The 22,161-nt window shown below is 44.2% G+C and overlaps 1 protein-coding gene across 3 annotated transcripts; it reads left to right on the top strand.

Annotated features, from left to right (window-relative positions):
- The first annotated feature begins 18,026 nt into the window (after window positions 1-18,026).
- On the top strand, window positions 18,027-20,873 carry Pnma6e (PNMA family member 6E). Of its 3 annotated transcripts, XM_071606383.1 has the most exons (5): window positions 18,027-18,404; window positions 18,729-18,857; window positions 19,122-19,265; window positions 19,314-20,366; window positions 20,565-20,873. In XM_071606383.1, the coding sequence occupies exons 1-5, from the start codon at window positions 18,027-18,029 to the stop codon at window positions 20,871-20,873; spliced, it is 2,013 nt and encodes a 670-aa protein (XP_071462484.1). The 3 variants fall into 3 exon arrangements, with proteins under 3 accessions (XP_071462484.1, XP_071462485.1, XP_071462487.1); XM_071606384.1 differs by lacking the exon at window positions 19,122-19,265 and having other exon boundaries at window positions 18,729-18,831; window positions 19,351-20,366; XM_071606386.1 differs by lacking the exons at window positions 18,729-18,857; window positions 19,122-19,265 and having other exon boundaries at window positions 18,054-18,196; window positions 19,709-20,366.
- Window positions 20,874-22,161: the final 1,288 nt, after the last annotated feature.

Raw genomic sequence — 22,161 nt, 5'->3', positions numbered from 1 at the left:
CGTCTGGGCTGCTCCCAGGGCTTGGGGTCACGGTAGTCACTGTACTGAAGTCCCTGAAGGACATAGGGGAGGGGCCAGCATTGGCAGAGTACTTCCCATGGGACAGACCCCTGGACATTACGTCCATGCATCCATCCATCCGTCTCTCTGAGGTCTACGGGGCCCCTGCAGAGTGGCTAGCATCAAGTGGGGAGGCTGTGGTCTGGCAATAAAGGACCAACTTGGGTGCACTGGAAGGAAGGGATCAGAAAATGGTGGGGGACATGAAAGGGGACTTGGGGAAAGTGGGTATGGAGGCAGATGGAGAGCAAAGAGGAAGCCAGCAAATGCAAGAGGCAAAGACTTATTGGGTACAGAGGCCTGCCCCTCAGGTTTTCCCACATGAGCTTAAAGCCAGCCCCCAGAATGGGCATTGGGGTTGCCATTTTCCCATAGGTTATGGTCCACATGGTGGAACCAAGATGGCAACTCAGGGCTGACTTGGATGTTGCTCTGTTGAGGATTATGACTTCCTTGAAGAAAATGCAGGAGAGTGAAAAAAAAATTAAAAGAAAAGTAACAAGGAAAAAAAAAAAAAAAACCCAGTCACACTGCATGTCTCACCTGCTACAGGCAGGAACAGGGCCTCCAGGGCAGCAAACCCAGATTTAGAAATGGGAGAAGGTCTTGGGTTGGAGAGGTTACAGTTTCCTCCCCTGGCTCCACTTTTCCTGCTGCACCACCCCTTCATTTTCCCCTATCCAAGACTGGCCTGGAATGGGACAGCAAGCTCCTGGGCTGCAGGGAACAGGCGCTGTCCTAGGGCTGCAGTGCTGCCTGCTGAGCAGGGGTCTGTGTGAGGTAATTCTATCCTGGGTGCAGGAGAGCAGCCAGGCTTGGCTGCAGCATATCCCCAGGGGCTCCCATGGGAGGGATCTGGAGAAGGGGTTCTGGGTGAAGCCAAGCACCTGTGGAAAGTTGAGAGAGCCTCTTGAGAGGGTCTAAGCCAGTAGGCACAAGGTCAGGCCCTGTGGGCTCAGTTTGCATTGGGGCAGAGGCTGGAATGGCTGAATGTCCTCTGGGTCAGCTAACATGCTCTGCTGGCCTGTCTGTGGAGGGAGGTGGTTTGGGGGATGTGCAAATCTTTGAGAGGTGTCCTCCAAGCCCCAGGTACTGACTGGGTTGATAGAGCCTGGGAGCTTAGGTATGGACAGGCTGTGTGGTTTCTGTGCAGCCTCACCCTTGCACCCCTGCTGGGAAGGAGCATGCAGGTTGGGAGGGGGATGTCCAAGCTGTGGTGTAAGGAGACAGTGGCTCTGGCGGGCGGTTGGGAGCAGTGAGTGGAAGTGCATGTGGAAACGCCCCAGGTCACCCTGGCTGCTCTTTGACCATGCAAAAGCATCAGGGTACTGAGTAGCCTGTGATTTGGAGGAGGTCATGTAGTATATGAGGTCAGCTCTCACACCCCTGAAGCCCTTAAGGCTTTATGGGACCCTCATGGTGAGGCAAGTGGGTGGTGATAGTATGGCCTGGGTACCAGGAGGTAGAAGATTTGCCATGGTTGGGAGAGAGCTACTCCCTACCCAGGGGACTATCTTTGCCTTAGGATGCTTGTGGACTTGACATGTGAGTCAGCTGGCACCACCACTGGAGGTGATCTGTCATCCACCTGCTGCCTGAACTGCAGCTTCTTTTACAGCTTCAGGTGAAGCAGTGGTTTCCAAATGTCCCAGAAAGGAACCACCACTGTCCCTCTCCTCAGTGTATCCACCACTGTCCTTCATGGCCCCTCCCAGTATGGTCTTCCTTTCCCTATATTGACCCTTCCATGTGGCTATCACTGTCCCTCTCAGTGTGACCACCCAGCTTCTTCACTATCCTGAACTGTCACTCAGGACCTAGCCTCTTTACATCTTCAGGTCTTGGCTCTGGTTTCAGGCTGCTTCTGTGTGCTTGAGAGTCTTTCAGTGTCAATTAGGATCACATATTTCCTTGTTTTTGCTCAAAGAGAGAGAAATCTCTCATCTGTGGAGAGAATAGGAATGGTTCCCCCAAGTTCCAGTGGGCCATGGAGCCAATGGACTATTGGAGTCATTAATAGTTGCTTTAGGAGTGCCAGGTGCAGCTATGCTTTGACTAATTAGGATCTGCTTCTGAATTTGGGGATGGAGGTTAAAATGCCCTGAGCCCTGTGGGGGAGTGTTGTGGTTTGGATCTGAGGTTCCTTCCGAAAGCTCATGTGAGACAATGTAGTAATGTTCATAGGGGAAATGATTGAGAATTGTAACCTAATTACTGGATTAATCCACTTGACAGATGAATAATTTGAAAGGGCTACTGTGGTGGGTGATAACTGTAGGCAGGTAGCATTAGCAGGAGGATGTAGGTCACTGGGGGTGTGCCTTTGAGGTTTATATTTTGTCCCTGGAACCTTGCTTGCTCTCTGCTTCCTGGCTGCAGTGAGATGAGCAGATTTCCTCCACCAAACCCTTCTACCATGATGTTGTGCCTCACCACAGTCCCAGAGCAATGGGGACGGCCAATTATGAACCGAGACCTCTGAAACCATGGCTCCAAATTAACTTTTTTACTTTAAGTTGTTCTTGTCAAGTATTTTGGTTAAAGTGACAAAAAGCTGACTAACAAAGGGAGAGGCAGGCACTTCAACAAAAGGAGGTCCTCTTTTAGCAAGGAAGAAGGGGGAATGGCTGTTGGGAGGGCAGTTGTCAGTGCCCAGTCTCCAGGCATCCATTCAGGTGACAGGGACCACATCTAGGAGGACCATCAATGGTGAGGACCTGAAGAGCCATCACACACTTTTCCAGAACTTCCTGGCAGAGGAGAAGGCTCAGTATTCCCATGGCCCAGGACAGCTACTCAACCTGAGATTGGCCTGAAGCTGGCCTGCCCTCTCTAGTGGCCACATTCCCTCATGTCCACGTTTGGAGGGAGGGGTAAATGAAGCATGCCTATGAGTGGGTTCATTCTTGGATCACCTGGAGTCTTCCATGATACCCCATTTCTGTCCCTACCCCAGACCTTTCCTCAGAGTTCCAGCTCCTTGTATCCAGCTGCCTTCTTGATTTGGATTTTTCCACCCCACATATCCAAAACTGAACTCATGATTTACTACCAGGGCTGCTGCTTATCCTGTGTCCCCAGCTACAGTGAATGGAACCCCTGTGCATTCTTGTTAGATGCTAGAAAGTAGGGATGCATCTTTTGCTCATCCTTCACACCCCACCATACTTGGTATTTGGTCAGTTTACCACATTTTAGATCTGTAAATCTTCCCTTTCTGCTCCATGACACTACCATTACTGTTTTTCACAAAATGGGCATCTCTAAGGGGGAATCTCAATTGGCCCCTATTACTCTTCCTGCACCCATTCTTCTTCCCATATAATTTCTTACAAACAACCAGGTTCTTGAAATATAATGTGATCACATTACTCATCTACATGAGTGTGTGTGTATTACTTTTAAACTTTTCAATGGGTTCCCAACTCTTTTAGAATAAACACTAACCTCTGCTCAAGGCTCACAAGGATGGCATGGTCTGGTCCTTCCAGCTTCAGTGCATAGTTCTTGTTCTCTGTCTTCCTCTCTGTCTTTCCGTCCTGCAGCCACACTGCCCTTTTGTTCGACACTCACCATATTCCCCAGAACTTTTGTACATGCAGTTCTCTCATCTGATAGAGTAGGGGCCACTTTCTATATGAGGGGTGGAAAATGCCAGGTCTGGGATTTCCAAGGTTTTCTTGCAGTTAAGGCATGAGTACATGACCCAGGCTCCACTCATCAGATACACCCATTGGTAACTGAATCTGAGGCTCCAGACAAGAGGAAGCAGGAGCCCCACAGATCCCACTTGGGCAGGTTGATGGCAGAAGGGGCAGTGCTACCTGTTTCCAAGGAGCAGAGGCACCTGTGGCTCTTGAGGCAGCATCCCAATCTCCATGGTGTCTGTGACACCTGTGGGTGTGAGCCACAAGGAAACCCTCCCCAGCTAAGCACTGTGGTGGGGTCTTGACCTTTGTCCCTCTCTGCAAAGCCCCAAAGCCTGGTTCTCCAATCCTACCCCCAAAGCATGGGGGATATCCTAGAGCAATTCCTGCACTGTGTCCATCAGCCAGTCTGTTTGTGTTGTTTGCCATTAGGAACCTTGAGGGACCAGGTCTCTGCAGTTGCCATCTGATCCCGTTCCAGGACTTAGGTACACCACTTGCTCCTGGTTTGCTTCTTTGGCCTCGGTGGCTTTTTATAGAATCTTTCACTGGCTCCTGTTCCTGCAGACTTCCTTTATGGTTGGTGTTTGTTCATAGTCGTCAATGTTTAGAGGCTTTGCATCACTTGTTGGCTAAATGATAGTATCTCAGGTCCCACAAAGTGATGCCTCCCTGGGTGACTATTTACTGGGTACCATTTACTAAGATGATGTTTCTCAGAAGAGGAGGCTTGGAGCAACATTCCTAGTGCTATTGTAAGACTTGTGGGCATTAAGGGGCTATTGTAGTGTTTTTATTTTGAGACAGGGTCTTGCTAAGTTGCTGAGACTGGCTTTGAACTTGTGATCCTCCTGCCTCAGCCTCCTGAGCTGCTGGGATTACAGGCATGTGCCACCATGCCTGGAAAGTTATCCATTGTTATATGCCAATTGCCCCTAGTGGCTTAGCTGGGAAGTTCTGGCTGAGGGTCACTCAGGAGATAACACTCAAACTGTCTTGTGAAGCTGCAGTCTCTGAAGACCTGACTGGGGCTGTGGGATCCACTTTAAGCTACTCATATAGCTGTTGGAATGTGACTCAGTTCCTCACCACATGGGCCTGTCCATAAGGCTGCTCATGTGGAGTTCTCCACTAAATGAATGATTAGGGTGGGGAGAGAGAAAGGAAGGGAATATAGAGAGGTGGCAGCGAAGGGATACCCAAGACACAAGCTGCGTTCTCTTTTAACCTACAGTTGGAAGAGAATTTATAGCATGTTGATTCTGGATTATTCTGTTTGAGTCACTATGTGTAGCCTTCACTCCTGAGGACAGGGATTATTAGACTACACATCTCAAAAAGAGGAGTGTCAAAGAATTGGTAGATCTACTTTTAAAATCATGTATTAAGATATGTATGGTAATTCTTCATCAGGTGCCATGAGATGGTGGGTTGGACAGGAGATAATTCTTAAAGTGTTAGGTCAGTTAGGGGCCTCTTGCTATGAATAGTCAAGACCTAATTGATGATGTTAGACTTAAGTCAGGTTCTGCTCTTAGCCAATGGTGGAGACCAATCCTTCTGCAGATAGTAACTTGAAACCAGGATGAAATATTAACAACAAAATTTCCTGACAGCATCAACACTAAGCAGCAGAAACAGAAACTATGAGAATATTAACATGAGAAGGGACAGCAGGAGATAAGTTTCTTGCTTGTCTTCAAGTGAAGGTGGGCATTGAGGACATCATGGTGGATGGCCAAAACTCAGAGACAGACTTCAGGACTTCTACAGCAGAAGGAAAGCAAGAGAGATGTGATCCTGGAAAGGACAGAGATATGATGCCAGAAAGGACTCTGCTTGACCTCTGAGTCCGCACAGGAAAGAATCCAAGAATGGAGCGGAATGATATTTCAGCTGATGCTCAATACAAGGGAAATAGTGTTTGGAGTTTGAGTTTAGCTAAGTCTACAGCCTTGTAAAAGAACTATAGCAACATGAAAGTCAACAAAATCTCTTTGGAGAAATACAATAGAAACCAAGAAGCCAGACCTACAGAACTCATTATTGGCAATGTTTAGAATATAATGCTAAATTACTAGAAGAAAAAGAAAGAAAATAAATTACTAGAAAAGAAAGAAAATGTCCTGATATTTAAAAATTATTTAAGGGAAACTGACCCTGAAATGACCCTGACTAGGATAATTTGGAATGTTTTAAAACTATGCTTAAGGACATAAATCATGCTCATAACAAATTTTTAAAAAGAACATCTCAGATGTGGAAAGGAAAGTATCGAAAAGAATCAATTATAAATTATAAAACTCTTAAATATATATGAAGTGGAAATTTTACTGAACTTTTTGGGGGTGGTACTGGGGATTGACCTGGGGTCTTGAATATGCTACGAAAGCACAGAGCTACATCTTCAGCCTTTATTTTTTTTATTTTGAGACAGAGTCTTGCTAAATAGCTCAGACTGGCCTTGAATTTGTGATCCTCCTGCCTCAGCCTCCTGAGTTATGGGGATTGTAGGTGTGTGCCAGTAAGCCTGCTAGATGGCATTTTTATTTATTCATTTGTTTCTTTTTTTTCATTCTTGGTAATGTACCCAGGGACATTTTCACCCATGAGCTATACTCCCAGCCCATTTAGTTTTTATTTTGAGAAAGGTTTTCTCTAAATTTCCTGGGCTGACCTTGAACTGGTGATATTCCTGCCTTAGCCTCCCAAGTTGCCGGGATTCAGGCATATGCCATTGTTCTGGGATAGATGATCTTAATAATAGACTGTAGATGACAGAAGAAAGAATTACAAATCTAAGGATGCATAAATAGACATGACTCATTCTGGAAAATGAAATAACAAGATTTTTAAATTTGCTCTAATTAGTTATACATGACAGTATAATGTGTCTTGACACACTGTACACAAATGGAGCACAACTTCTCCTTCCTCTGGATATACGGGGGGCAGAGTCACTCCAGTAGTGTGATCATACATGTATATAGGGTGATAATGTCTGTCTCTTTCTACCATCCTTGTCATCCCCATAATCCCACCCCTCCCCTGACTCCTCTTTAAACAAACCAAAGTTTCTTCTTCTTCCACACACCCCTGCCCTACTATGGATCAGCATCCAGTTATCAGAGAAAACATTTAGCTGTTTTATTTCATTGTCTTATTTCACTTAGCATGATATTCTCTAGTTCTGCAAATGCCATAATTTTATTCTTCTTTAAGGCTGAGTAATATTTCATTGTGTATATGTACCACATTTTCTTTATCAATTCATTGTTGAAGGGCATCTAGGTTGGTTCCATAGTTAAGCTCTTGTGAATTGTGCTGCTATAAAAATTGATGTGGCTGTGTCACTGTAGTATCCTGATTTTAAGTCCTTTGGGTATAGACCAAGGAATGGGATGGCTGGGTCAAATGGTGGTTCCATTCCAAGTTTTCTGATGAATCTTTATACTGCTTTCCATAGTGGTTGTACCAATTTGCAGTCTCAACAGCAATGTATGAGTGTGCCTTTCTTCCCACATCTTCACCAACACTTATTATTGCTTGTATTCTTGATAATTGCCACTCTGACTGGAGTGAGATGGAATCATAGAGTAGTTTTGATTTGCATTTCTCTAGTTGCTAGAGATGATGAACATTTTTTCATGTTTGTTGCTTGATTGTATCTCTTCTCCTGTGAAGTGTCTATTCAGTTCCTTAGCCAATTTAGGGATTTTTTTTGGTGTTTTTTGTATTCTTTATATATCCTGGAGATTAGTGCTCTATCTGAGGTGCATATGGTAAAGATATTCTACCATTCTGTAGGCTCTCTCTTCATGTTATTGATTGTTTCCTTTGCTGAGAAAAAAAGAGTTTTAGTTTGAATCCATCCCATTTATTGATTCTTAATTTTACTTTTTGTGCTTCAGGAGTCTTGTTAAGGAAGTCAGGTCCTAAGCTGACATGATGAAGATTTGGGCCTACTTTTTCTTCTGTTAGGTGCAGGTTCCCTATTATAGTGCCTAAGTCTTTTATTTTCTTAGTGTTGATTTTCATGCATGGTGAGAGATAGAGGTTTTATTTCATTTTGTTGCATATGAATTTCCAGTTTTCCCAGAACCATTTGTTGAAAAGGCTATCTTTTCTCCAATGTATGGTTTTGGTACCTTTGTCTAGTGTGAGATAACCATATTTATATGGGTTTGTCTCTGTGTCTTCTATTTTGTACCATTGGTCAACTTGTCTGTTTTGGTGCTAATACCATGCCATTTTTGTTACTATGGCTCTGTAGTATAGTTTAAGTTCTGGTATTGTGATGCCTCCTGCTTCACTCTTCTTGCTAAGAATTGCTTTGGGGCTGGGGCTGTAGCTCAGTGGTAGAGCACTTGCCTGGCATGTGTGAGGCACTGGGTTTGATCCTTAGCACCACATAAAAATAAACAAATAAAATAAAGGCATTCTGTCCATCTACAACTACATTTTTTTTTTTTAAAAAAAAAAAACGAAATGCTGGGCTGGGGATGTGGCTCAAGCGGTAACATGCTCGACTAGCATGTGCGGGGCGCTGGGTTAGATCCTCAGAATGACATAAAAATAAAACAAAGATGTTGTGTCCACCAAAAACTAAAAAATAAATATTAAAAAATTTTCTCTCTCTTAAAAAAAAAACAACGAAATGCTTTGGCTATTCTGGGCCTCTTATTTTTACAGATGAATTTTATAATTGCTTAAAAAAGTTTTTTAGTTATACATGGACACAATATATTTTATTTATTTATTTAATTTAAAAATATTTTAGTTGTAGATGGACACAATACCTTTATTTTATATATATTTGGTTCTGAGGATCGAACACATGTGCGAGGCAAGGGCTTTGCCACTGTTCCACAACCACAGCCTTCATGATTGCTTTTTCTAGTTCTATGAAGAATTTCATTGGGGTCTGGGGTTGTGGCTCAGTGATCGAGCACTTGCGTAGCATGTGTGAGGCACTGGGTTCGATCCCCAGCACCACATAAAAAAAAATCTAAATAAACAAAATAAAGGTATTGTGTCCATCTACAACTATAAATCTTAACAAACAAACAAGAAAGAATGTTATTGTGATTTTAATAGGCATTGCATTCAATCCACATAACAGTTTGGGTAGTATTGCCATTTTTACAATATTAATTCTGCCTATCTAAGAGCATGGGAGATCTTTCAATTTTCTAAGGTCTTCTTCAATTTCTTTCTTTAGTGTTCTGTAGTTTTTCATTGCAGAGGTCTTTTACTTCTTTTGTTAGATTGATTCTCAGGTATTTTATTTTTTTGAGGCTATTGTGAATGGGATAGTTTTCCTAATTTCTCTTGCAGTGGATTCATCACTTATGTATAGAAATGCATTTGATTTATGGGTATTGATTTTAAATCCTGTTGCTTTGCTGAATTCATTTATTAGTTCTAGAAATTTTCTGCTGGAAGTTTTAGATCTTCTAAATAAAGAATCATGTTGTCAGCAAATAATGATAGTTTGAGTTCTTCTTTTCCTATCTGTATCTCTTTACTTTCTTTTATCTGATTGCTCTGACTAGAGTTTCAAGGACTATGTTGAATAGAAGTGGTGAAAGAGGGCATCCCTGTCTTGTTCCAGTTTTTAGAGGGAATGCTTTCAATTTTTCTCCATTTAGAATGATGTTGGCATTGGGCTTAGCATAGATAGTTCTTACAATGTTGAGATATGTTCCTACTATCCCTAGTTTTTCTGGTGTTTGAACATGAAAGGGTGCTGTATTTTGTCAGATGCTTTTTCTGCATCTATTGAGATGATCATATGATTCTTATCTTTAATTCTATTTTTGTGATGAATTACATTTATTGATTTCTGTATGTTGAACTAACCTTGCATCCCTGGAATGAACTCCACTTGATTGTGGTGCACTGTCTTTTTAATATGTTTTTGTATGCAATTTCCCAGAATTTTATTGTGAATTTTTGCATCAGAGATATTGGTATGAGATTTTCTTTCCTTGATGTGTCTCTGTCTGATTTTGGTATTAGGGTGATACTAGCCTCATAGAGTGAGTGTGGAAGTGTTCCCTCCTTTTATGTTTCATGGAATAATTTGAAGGGTGTTGGTGTTAATGCTTCTTTGAAAATCTTGTAGAATTCAGCTGAGAATCTGACTGGTCCTGGGCTTTTCTTAGTTGATAGGCTTTTGATGGTATCTTCTATTTTCTTGCTTGAAATTGATCTATTTAAATTGTGTATGTCCTCCTGATTGAACATACGTTGAGTAGATGATCATATGTCACTAGAAATTTGAGGGTATCTTCAAGATTTTTATACTGTATTTGAGTATAAATTTTCAAAATAATTTTAAATTATTTCCTGTATTTCTGTAGTGTTCATCTTGCTATTTCCTTTTTCATCACAGATGTTAGTAACTTGAGTTTTCTCTCTTTTTCTCTTTGTTAGTGTAACTAAGGGTTTATCAATTTTATTTATTTTTTCAAAGAGCCAACTTTATGTTTTGTTATTTTTTAAAATTGTTTCCTTTGTTTCAATTTCATTGAGTTCAGCTCTGATTTTAATTATTTCCTGTCTTCTACTGCTTTTGTGGTTGATTTGTTCTTCTTTTTCTAGGGATTTGAGATGTAATGTTAGGTCATTTATTTGTTGACTTTTTCTTCTTTGATATATGAGCTCAATGCAATGAACTTTCCTCTTAGTTCTGCCTTAATAGTGTCCCAGAGATTTTGATTTGTTGTATCAGTATTCTCTAAGTATTTTTAAATTTTCTCCCTGATGTCTTCTCCTATCCATGCATCATTTAATAGTGTATTATTTAGTCTCCAGGTTTTGGATTAGCTTCCATTTTTATTTTATCATTGATTTCTATTTTTATTCAGTTTTACCCTGATAGAATGCAGGGTAGTATTTCAATTTTTTTTGTATTTCCTGAGAGTTGCTTTGTGGCACAACATGATCTATTTTAGAGAAGGATCCATGTGCTACTGAGAAGAAAGTATATTTGTTAATTGATGGATGAAATACTTTATATATGTTTGTTAAGTGTAAATCATTGATTGTATTATTTAGTTCTATAGTTTCTTTGTTTAGTTTGTGTTTGGAAGATCTATCCTGTGGTGTGAGAGCTCAGTTAAAGTCACCCAGTATTATTGTGTTGTGGTCTATTTGATTCTTGAAAATGAGAAGGGTTTGTTTGATGTATGTAGATGCTCCATTCTTTGGGGGCATAGATATTGATGATTGTTATGTCTTGTTGATGTATGGTTTCCTTAAGCAGTATGAAAGGTCCTTCTTTATCCCTTCTTTTGCCTCATTATTGAAGTGATTTTTAACTTTCTGTATTTTCTCTCCAATACCATCCTTTATTTTGAAGATCAGTCTATGTATTTCCTAAACTCCTTCTCTGACATTTCTTCTACTGTGTTGTGTATTGATTATATCATTAGAACATCTTGGTTTGTTTGAGGCACTTTGTTCCCTTGTTTTTTCATGTTGTTTATATGTCTTCCCATCTAGCGGTGTGGATTCGAGACAGTACAATTTCTACCCTGTAGTCTTACAGTGTCCCTGAAGGCTTCCAGTATCTCGTCTTTAAGGGGGAGACAAATATTAACAGTACCCAATGCAAATAATATACCCTTAAACCAAGTAGCTTTTATTAAGGTGTTTACAGTTTTGTTGCAATAAACAGAAATGATGTGTTCAATTATTGTCTATTATAAACTGTAAGTTTGCTAAAAGTGTTTACCATTTCTAATGATGGACAATGAGGGAACAGAAGTAGGTAAGATGTGATGTTTATGAGGGAGAAAGAGAAAAGATAGAGGTAAAAATGTATAGTATGAGTAAGGGAGGAATTAATAGAGGTTGGTTGTTAGTATGAGAGAAATGGGAAAGTGAATCCAGGGAGACAGACAGGTGAGAGAAAAAATATACATAGATTTTAAAGAAGTAAAAATATAAGAATAAACAACAAAAGTGTAATATACTATTCAGACATCCCATTCTTCAATAAATAGATTCATGAAATATATTTGGATTCAAAGATGGTAGAGGTGTGTGAGAGAGGGCAAAAAATAATAAAAAAATAAAAATAAAAAAAAGAAAGTCTCAATAGAAAATTGCTTCCCTTGGCTTTCAAAACTTTTCTCAGCTTCCCTTCTCTACTGATAGATGGGATTGTCTGAAGTTTGATGTAGCTCCAGTCCGGTGGGTGATGGAACAGTTGGATGGGTGAGCTGATAGCAAAATGCTCTCACACCCTCTTCCAGTCCTCCCAACCATTTTAGACTGTCCCTTCTATCCCTACACACTTCAAGACTTATTGAGCTGGAAAGAGCCCAGCTTTCTCCAACCTGTGCTCCCCACAGGGAACTGACCCTGGTCTGCAGCTTTCTACAGGCTTGCAGGACCCAGGCTGGCCCATGCAAAACCAGTAGCAAGCTGACAGATGTGGGCTTCAGCTTCCCCAGGCTCTGCCCTGCTGTAGTCCCAAGATCTCAATGCCCTTTCAGCTTGCAGAGAGATCACCAGGGATGTACTCACATAAAGGAGTCATCCTGCAAAGAGGCAGCCAGATGGCAGCCACTAGCACACCCAACAGAAAGACCTTAGGTATGACCAGACCTACAGGAACCCCTAGAATACATTTCCAGGCCCTGGCTGGTGTTTCCAGACTGAGGCAGCTGTGCCTTGACATGGTGGTGGTGGTGGCAAACCTGCAGACCCTGGTCAGTGTCCCAAGATGGCAGTGGCTGCATGTAATCAAACCTGTGGGTACTGTGACAATGGACTTACAGGCAGCAGCAGGCAGCAGGCAGTGGGATGTGAGTGATCGGTGGGTGGACATCAGGTGGTGGGTGATGAGTAGCTGAAAGGCAGGTGATGGGCAGGCAAGAGGTGGGTAAATAGGAAAATCGTGAATGATAGGAGGTGGTCAGCGCTGAAAAGGTGGGTCATATGCTGGCAGACAGCAGGCAATCATGGCAGATGAATGGGGGGTAAACAGCAGGGGATTGGTGGGCAGAAATGGCTGCTTCATTGAGAAACAGTATTTCCTCTGCTTGAATCCTGAGTCACAGAGTGACAAGGAATGCAGCCTCCTTCTAGTTCACTATCTTGACTCTCTTGACAAGATATTTTTTTTTGTCTAATAAAAAATAAGAGAACTTTAGAGATCTGTGGGGAAATATAGCAATGTGAAATAAATGTGTATATGTAACTACAGGAGAAAGTCACAGCAAGGGGAAGAAACCACTTGAAGAAATAATGCCTGAAATTTCTACAATTTGGAAAATTACATAATTTACAGTTTAAGAAATCTCAGTGAAACCTGAGGAGGCTAAATACAAAGAAAAATCATCAGTAGAGACATTGTAAACAAAGTACTGAAAGCAGGGGGCTGGGGCTGTAGCTCCGTGGCAGAGCACTTGCCTAACATGTATAAGGCACTGGGTTCAATCCTTAGCACCACATAAAAATGAAACAAATACAACAAAGGCATGCTGTCTATCTACAACTACAAATATATATATATATATATATATATATATATATATATATATATATATATATATATTTTTTTTTTTAAAGTACTGAAAGCAAAGGATGAAGAGGAAATCTTGAAAGTAGTTGGAATAAAATGAAGCATCACTTATTGTTCATTAACAAGAAGATCTACTAAGTTCTTATCTGGAACAATGGAAGCCAGGAGATAATGGAATGACATTTTTTTAAAAAAATTTTTTTTAGTTGTAGATGGACACAATATCATTTATTTATTTATTTATTTATTTATTTATTTATTTACTTTTATGTGGTGCTGAGAATTTAACCCAGTGCCTCATGCATGTGAGGCAAATGCTGTGCCACTGAACTACAACACCAGTGCTGGAATGACATTTTTTAAAGTGCTGAAAGAGGGGAAAAACCCTTCAACCTTCAAATCTGTATCTACAGCCAGGGAAATTATCTTTTAGGAAAGAAGATAAAATAAGGACATTTTGAGATACATGAAAGCTAAAAGAAGTCATGAATAGATGTACATGAAGAGAAATATTAAAGAAAGCCTTTTAATCTGAAGAAAAAGATTCTTTTGCTGACAGTTTAAAGTAATATTAGGGTGTTTTGAGGGTTTATATCATAGGTAGGTATTCGACATATGGCAACCCTAGTATAAAAGATGGAGTGAAATGGGAATGAATGTATATGGTAGGTAGGTTTTTACATTTATGTTAAGGGGCAAAATATGAGTTATAATTAGATAATAAAAAATAAAGGATATATATTTTATATCTGGGGAAATTACTAAAAAATAATGCAAAGTAGTATTGTTAAAAAGGCAAAGACAAATTAAAATGGAATTGTAAAAGTGTTTTTATTTTTTTTTAAATCCAGGCATGAAATAGTGAACATAGAAAGAAGAGCATATGGGACAGACAGTATAAGGATGGACTTAAATTCACATGTAGCAAATATTAATGGGCTAAATACTGCAACAGAAAGGAAGGGATTTTCAGAGTGGATGAAAAAGTAAGAGTTTTGGTATCTACAATAGATTTCATTTAAATATAAAGACTTACTTGGTGAGACAGGAAATGTGATACACCATGCGAAGGGCAAGTTCGCTTTACTAGTAGCAGAGAAATAGGGACAAAAAGTATTACCTGAATTCAAATGTAGTAATGACATAAGTGCTAATTGATCAGAAGTACATAAAATTTATAAATGTGCTTCTATTGAATAATAGAGCTTGAAAATATATGAAGTAAAACTTGAAAGAGTATGGATGGAAAGAGGAGGAACTGCAATATGAAACTGAGCAAATTATGTTTATTGTGTGAAAGAATACATCACAACTAATTCCACCATCATGTATATCTATGAATCACTGACTAAAAATCAATAAAGGAATACTAGTAAAGGAAAAGAGAAGAAGGTGAGGTGGGAGGGGGCTGAAATGGAACAAATTTTGTTATGCACATTAACTATAATGCACTAATAAAAGCATTAAAATGAATAATTTATAGCATAAAGGAATTTTTTTATTCCGTCAACCCCACTACCTTCTGGGTAAGCCATCTTATTGGCTGAGAGCTAATGGGCGTGTCTACTGCTTGTGGAAGTTCCAACCCCTGTTGCCTGGGCTGAACCATTACCATTCGGGTGTGCTTTACTGGAGCCTCGTTTTGGTTGTTCCTGCTTAAAAGTGCTGGAACTTTCTGCACAGTTTGCAGGGGCTTCTGGGAGAAGTAAGGCCTTCTGGGAGCTCAGAAGGCCTGAGTATAAAGGGCCCAGGGGATCCTGAGGGGATTTCTTCAGATTCTTCTGAGTGCGATTCCAGAGTTGTCTAGAGTCAGAGAAAGTCCACGGACAGGTAGGGTAGTTCCTCGAGTTTTGGGGAATGGTAGATAGCTGGTTATGAGGTGCCAGGGCCAGGCGCTCCGTGGCACCTCATAACTGGAAGGGGATTGTGGCTGTCGAGATCGGGGAGGCATGCGGGAGGGGTTCCCTGTGTGGTTTGCAGGAACGGCTGGGGAGGGTCCTTGGCTGCCCGTGGGGTTGCTGGAGGGGAGGGCTCCTGGTTGTGGGGACCTGTGAGGCAGGTCTGGTGTCACGGAGGGGACGGGTGTGGGGTGGCTGAGGAGGATACATAACTGTGGGGGTGGGGTTGTCGCTTGAGCTATGACGATCGTCTGTGGGTTCAACGGCGGAGGGGTCGGGATAGGGTGGGAAGGAGGGTCCTGGCAGGAGTGGGGGGGTGGTAGCTCGCCACGCGTTTGGAGAGCAGAGGTGAGAGCTACCGGCCGCCATGTGGGGAATACAGAGGGGACCGAGGAACCGGGTGCGGGACGTGTGAGGGAAGGCTAACGTCGAGATGTATGAGGCGTTCGCCAGCGCTGGCTGGACGAGCGGGCTGACTAGTGGCTGCGTCTGTGGAAGGAGGGCTGGAAGACGCTGCGTAGCACGTGGCGGGAACGAGGCAATAGGCTGCGATGGGGTCGTGGTGGGCGAGAACGCAGGGCTGGTGGTCTGGGGCTTGACGGTCACGGAATCGAGGGCACCCCTCGGCTTCCTGGGGGTAAGTGTGGCCGGAGACAGCCCTTGTTGGGCGTTGGCGGGACTATGGCAGGGAGGGAAGACCAAAGGGCTCACAGGCTCGTGGGAGCCCTGGGGTGCCCTAATTATGCCACCGCTAGTGCAAGCAGGTGTAGGGAGCATGGAAAGTAGAGGCTGCAGGCTCGAGGCGGTGGCCGTGGCAGAGCTGCATGGTGTGGGAACACCACGGAGGGAGCCCCGACCCAGCACAGGGGGGCGCCCTATTTCCCGGGTTTACAAGTCGCCACAAGAGCCCTGTGGGCACGTGTGGCACTACACAGGACAGTAGGAGGAGTTCACTCCTTGAAGCCGGGAGGGACATGGGCTGGAGGACAGAGTCGCCACCTGAGGGTATGCAGGACGCGGTGGGGGGCATACGTGATGACAAGACACCCTCAGCTGCCCCAGCCTAAGTGAAGACAAAGTGAGGAGCAGAAGACGCGGTGAGCAGCTGTAGCTCCTACAGTTGGAATTGGAGATGCTTCAGGTGGCCTACGCAACATGGGATGTAGTGTTCGCATGGGACGGGGGCTTGGTGTCTTGAGAAAAATGCACATTGATTACAAGGGCACATTCTATTTTTACCTTTACTTATGTAGAATACATACTGCACATAAAGAAAAAACGACTTTTTATAAACCTGGTGTGAGTGCTGTTCATCTGTAATCCCAGATACTGGGGAGGCAGAGGCAAGATGATCACTTCAGCCCACAAGTTTGAGACCACCCTGGGCAATGTAGCAAGAACCTCTTTCAGAAAAAAAATCATAGACATTAAAAGACTGGGGGGCTGGGGTTGTGGAACAGTGTCAGACTACTTGCCTAGCACATGTGAAGCACTGGGTTCCATCCTCAGCACTGCATAAAAATAAATAAATAAAATAAAGATATTGTGCCAACTACAACTTAAAAAAAAGATTGCACTCTTATTTAATAATTTCTCAGTGGAATTCTATTTGAAGTTAATAATGATAACATGTCTAAATATTTGTAAATCCATGAACCAAAGAAGAAATCAAAAAAGAACTAAGAAGATATTTCAAACTCAATGATAAAAAAATTACAACTTAAAAATATAAGTCTGTGTGCGGGGTTTAGCAAGGATGGTGGAAAGTGATAGACATCATTATCCAAAGTACATGTATGAACACATGAATTTGTATACAACTAGAGATATGAAAAATTGTGCTGTATATGTGTGATAAGAATTATAATACATTCTGCTGTCATTTATTTTTTAAAAAATCAATTAACAATTAAAAAAAAGAAGGAGGAAAAATATTAGTGGGAGACAGCTAAAGAAGGGATCACAGGAACATTTATTGCTTTAAATGCTTGTAATTGGGAAAAAAGCAAGGTATAATGGCAGTGGTCCACTGGTTTATTTAAAGAAGCTAGAAAAAGAACACCACCAAATATAAAAAAGCAGGAATTTATTCACACAAAATAAACCATACATACAACTAACAAACACACATAGTTTTTTTTAAAAAGGTAACAAAATTGATAAACACAACACTAATCAAGACAAGAGAAAAAGACACTAATCACCAATATTAGGAATGAAAGAAGATGTTATTACAGGTTGTACAGACATTTAAAAGATAATAAAAAGCACAAATTTGTACCAAAAAATGTTGAAAACATAAAACTTGGGAATTCCTTGGGGGAAAAGTATTTTACCAAAACTGCTACCACATAAACTAGAAACTACTGACTCTATAGCTTATAAACACATTTTTGTTCTGTAATACTGGGAATCAAACTCAGAGGTACTCTACCACTGAGCTATATTCCCAGCCCTTTTTATTTTCAGACAGGATTTAACTCAGGGGCATTGTACTCCTGAACTACATCCCCCATCCTTTTAATTTTATTTTGGACAGTATTTAACTCAAGGGCACTCTACCACTGAGCTATACCCTAGACCATTTTATTTTATTTTGAAACAGGGTCTCACTGAGTTGTTGAGGTTGGCCTCCAACTTGTGATACTCCTGACTTACCCTCCCAACTTGTTGGGATTACAGGCAGGAACCTGTCTTCTTATACATAAATTTATTAAAAATTTTCCCTAAAATCAAAGTAAGGGAGAGGAAGAGCCCCCGGCCCCATGCTCAAGGGGCAGCTATTTGAGGGGTTGGGCTGTCTAGCAATAATAATCCTTTCTCTCCTTTGCACACACAGGGTGCTCAGAGACTGCAACACTCAGCACACATCCCAGTTCAACCATGCTTCCTTCCCCCAAGAATACTGCTATGGCAATGACAATGCTGCGAGACTGGTGTAGGTGGATGGGTGTCAATGCCCAGCGCTCATTGCTCATCCTGGGCATCCCTGAAGACTGCAAGGAAGATGAATTCCAGGAAGCAGTGCAGGCTGCCCTATGGCCCCTGGGCAGGTACCGAGTGCTCTGTAAGACCTTTCGAAAGGAGCTCGGGGCCAGGGTAGCTTTAGTTGAGTTCGCTGAATATTTAAATCGAAATTTGATCCCCCAACAAATACCAGGTAGCAGGGGCCCATGGACTGTGATCTTCCTGCCCCAGGCTCCTGATGCTGACTTCCAGGATACTCCCAATTTCCCTGCACAGCCTCAGGGGAGAGCAGTGGTAGGAGCTGCAAGTGAGGCAGAAGCTACAGGTGAGGGAGGAGCTGCCTGTGAAGGAGGAGCTGTCTGTGAAGGAGGAGATGCATGTGAGGGAGGAGCTGCATGTGAGGCAAGAGTTACAGGTGAGAGAGGAGCTGCATGTGCGACAGAAGCTGAAGGTGAGGCAGGAGATACAGGTGAGGGAGGACCTACAGGTGAGGAAGGAGCTGTAGTTGAGGGAGAAACTGCAGGTGAGGGAGGACCTACAGATGAGGCAGCAGTTGCAGATGAGGAAGGAGCTGTAGGTGAGGGAGAAACTGCAGGTGAGGGAGGAACTGATAGTGAGGCAGTGGCTGCAGATGAGGGAGGAGCTTCAGGTGAGGAAAGAGCATCAGGTGAAGTAGGAGCTGTGAATGAGGGAGGAGCTGGAGGTGAGGCAAGAGATGCAGGTGAGGGAGGAGCTGCAAATGAAGGAGTTGAAGGTGACAGAGGAGCTGCAGATGAGTCGGAAGAAGCAGGTGAAGTAGGAGTTGTGTATGAAGCAAGTGTGTCAGATGAGGAGGGAGTTGAAGGTAATGTGGGAGTTGCAGGTATTATACGACCTATGGACATGGCAGCAGCTGCAGGTGAGGTAGGAGCTTCAGGTGACAGAGTTGCTGCAAGTGAGGGAGGAGCTGTAGTTGAGGCAGAAGTACGTGAAATAGGAGTTGCAGATGAGGCAAGAGCATCAGATGAGGAGGGAGCTGCTGGTGACATGGGAGTTGCAGGTGTTCTAGGAGCTTTGGGTCTGGTAGGAGCTGCAGGTGAGGCAGGAGCTGCAGGTGACGGAGGAGTTGCAGGTGAGGTAGCAGCTGCACGTGAGGCAGCAGCTGAGGCAGAGGCAGCAGGTGAAGTAAGAGCTGTGCATGAGGCAAGAGTGTCAGATGAGGAGGGAGCTGCAGGGGACATGGGAGTTGCAGGAATTATAGGAGCTGTGGGTATGGCAGGAGCTGCAGGTGATGGAGGAGCTGCAGGTGAGGCAGGAGCTGCAGGTGAGGGAGGAGCCGCAGGTGAGAGAAGAGCTGCAGGTGAAGCAGAGGAAGCAGGTGAAATAGGAGCTGCAGATGAAGCAAGAGAGTCAGATGAGGAGGGAGCTGCAGGTGATATGGGAGTTGCAGGTGTGATAGGAGCTGTAGGTATAGCAGGAGCTGCAGGCGAGGCAGGAGCTGCAGGTGAGGAACGAGTCTTGGATATGGCAGGAGGGACAGACGACGCGGGAGCCCGGACCCAGCAGTGGAGCCAGGCCCTGCAGCCTGTCCTGGAAAACATGGCCTATGAGGAGCTGAGAAGCTTTTCTGGGATTGAAGAGCCAGCCTGTGGGGAAGACTCCTTCGAGAGCTGGCTGGATCATGCCAACGACATGCTGTACCTGTGGCGCCACATATCTGAGAGGGAGAGGAGGAGGAGGCTGGTGGAGAGCTTGGGTGGGCCCGCCCTGGATCTCATGTGTGGGCTCCTGGAAGAACACCCAGACACTCCTGCACGGGACTGCCTGGCCGCGCTGGTGCAGGTGTTTGGGAACAAGGACACCCGGATGACTGCACGCCAGAAGTTCCTGGCTTGCTCTCAGTGGCCTCAGGAGACTCTCTTTGCCTACGTGATGCGCTTGGAAGGCCTGCTGCAGGTAGCCTTGGAGAAGGGGGCCATCCATCCGACTATTGCTGACCAGCTGCGAGCCCAGCAGGTGCTGATGAGGGCCCGACCAAACCAGATGCTCCAGAACAACCTGAGGAGGATGCGTCTGGAGAGGAGGCCACCCGGCTTCCTGGGGCTTCTCCGGCTCATTAGGGAGACTGAGGCATGGGAGGCTGCCCTAGCTAGGAATGAGCAGGTGGAAGGTGAAGAGGGAGCTGAAGTTTACCAAGGAGATCTGGCTGCTGCCCAGGCTGCACCTGACAACGAAGATAATGCTGAGGCCACTCCATCCAGTGAAAATGCCAGTGAGGCCACCCTTCCCAATGAGGTCACCATGGAATGTATCTCCATCATTGTAGAGAAAACCAAGGCAGAACCATCCAATGAAGATGCCAGCAAGGCTGCCCCTGCCATTGAAAACACTGATGAAGCCTACCCAGCCGACAAGGTTGCTCCTAGCCCTGAGCATGCTGCTGAAGCTACTTCCAATACAGATGATGTCATGAAGGCAGCACCTGCCATTAAAGAGGCCAGTACCTCCCCTGCCACTCAGGAAAATGAAGATGCTTTTTCCCCTGCAGGTCTAGGCCAGGCAAGATCAGTGGAGGCCTTCAGTGGCCTCACCCCAGCCCAGATGGGCAGTGCTTCTGATGCTGGCCCAGGAGGGCCTGGTTTGGGGCCAGAGAGCCTCCTCCAGGGGGAAAATCAGGAGGCCGAGGAGCCCCTGCTGGAGGGGCTTAAGGACATCCTGGAAGAGTTGGGAAACAAGGATAGGGCTGGGGAGACGAGCCACCCCAAGCCCTCCTTGGGCAAATAGGCTCAGAAGTCCCAGGGGCCTTCTCTCCTCTCAGGCAACACATCCCTGGAGGCAGGGGTAGGCCAGGCCAGGGCTGTCACCCTATCCCATATTTGGAGCAGAGTTCAGGGAAGGGCTCATTCCATCCAAAATAGGCCTCTCAACTCTCCAAGGAGCTCTCATCACCACCACCAGCTCTTCCAAATGGCCCAGATGACCACAATTTCAACCAGATTTGGCAGGAGGAGTCACTCTTCCCCATGGCATCCCCAGCCTCAAACTCCACCAATCTAGGGCAGTAGGCCTGGAAGCACCCCTGAGCTGGTAGCTCTGGCCTAGATGAGGGTACCTGAAGATATCTGACTGAGAGACATTGCCAGGGGTGTGGGGAGGAAGCCATCTCAAGGGTGCCAGCTGCCTGGCTCTCCCATCAGGGGGATTCTATCCTCCCCTCCCAGTTCACCAATTCCAGAACAGGATGCTACCTGTTCCTGGAAATCCACCCTTATTTGTAAGCTCCGTGGAGATCCACCTCAAGCAAATGCCCACCTCACACTAGCCATAATTCTTGTGCAAAGCCATGAGGTGTGTGTCATCTCTGTGTGGAGGTCCTTGCCCTCACCAGCCACCCCTAGGTCTGGGCACATGTTGTGAGCTTCCATGTGAGCCAAGGCTCTGCCTGCTCCTGTCCAGTGTCCTGACTTAACCTCTGCTTTCTTGGTGTAGATATAGGCCAGCTTTCTGCCACTTGTTCTTGTGGAGTATTGTATGTTTTTATCTGAGCAGCTTCTTCCAGGAGATCCTGAGCCCACCAGTCCCAGGAGACAGCGGAAAGGATGGATGGTGATGGCGTGATTGATGCTGTGCCCATGACTGCGACTACAACTGTGACTGCATCTGGGACTGCAATCTTACCTTTTGCAGAAAGAACTGGACTGGGGATGGATGTGGAGAGCTGGAGCCTGTGCTTTGATGTTCCACCTCTGTTATTTGTAACTCAGTTTCCTCAGCTTGGTGAGGCATTTCCTGATGTGCTTTTTAGTGTCTCTGTGCCAATTATAGGGCAAGGGCCACCCCACAGTGAGTCAGTCTCAGAGGGAATTCCCTGAAAGTAATGTGTATTGCCAGAGGTCACCATCCTGGAAAGAGGCAGATCTGGGGGCCCTAGTAAGGGAAAATGTGGTAGGAGGGCCCTAGTATGGGGAGCAGATGAGAAACCTCATTAGAAGTCCAGGATGAGGTGTCCCTGCGTCCCAGTACCTGTGGTCTTTACAAGCTGTGAAGAGTCCCTTTCCATGTTGTCATCCTC

The sequence above is a fragment of the Marmota flaviventris genome, chromosome X (assembly GCF_047511675.1).
Source record: "Marmota flaviventris isolate mMarFla1 chromosome X, mMarFla1.hap1, whole genome shotgun sequence".
In the NCBI taxonomy this organism is placed as follows: domain Eukaryota; kingdom Metazoa; phylum Chordata; class Mammalia; order Rodentia; family Sciuridae; genus Marmota; species Marmota flaviventris.
This window is presented reverse-complemented; position numbering and strand designations above follow the sequence as displayed.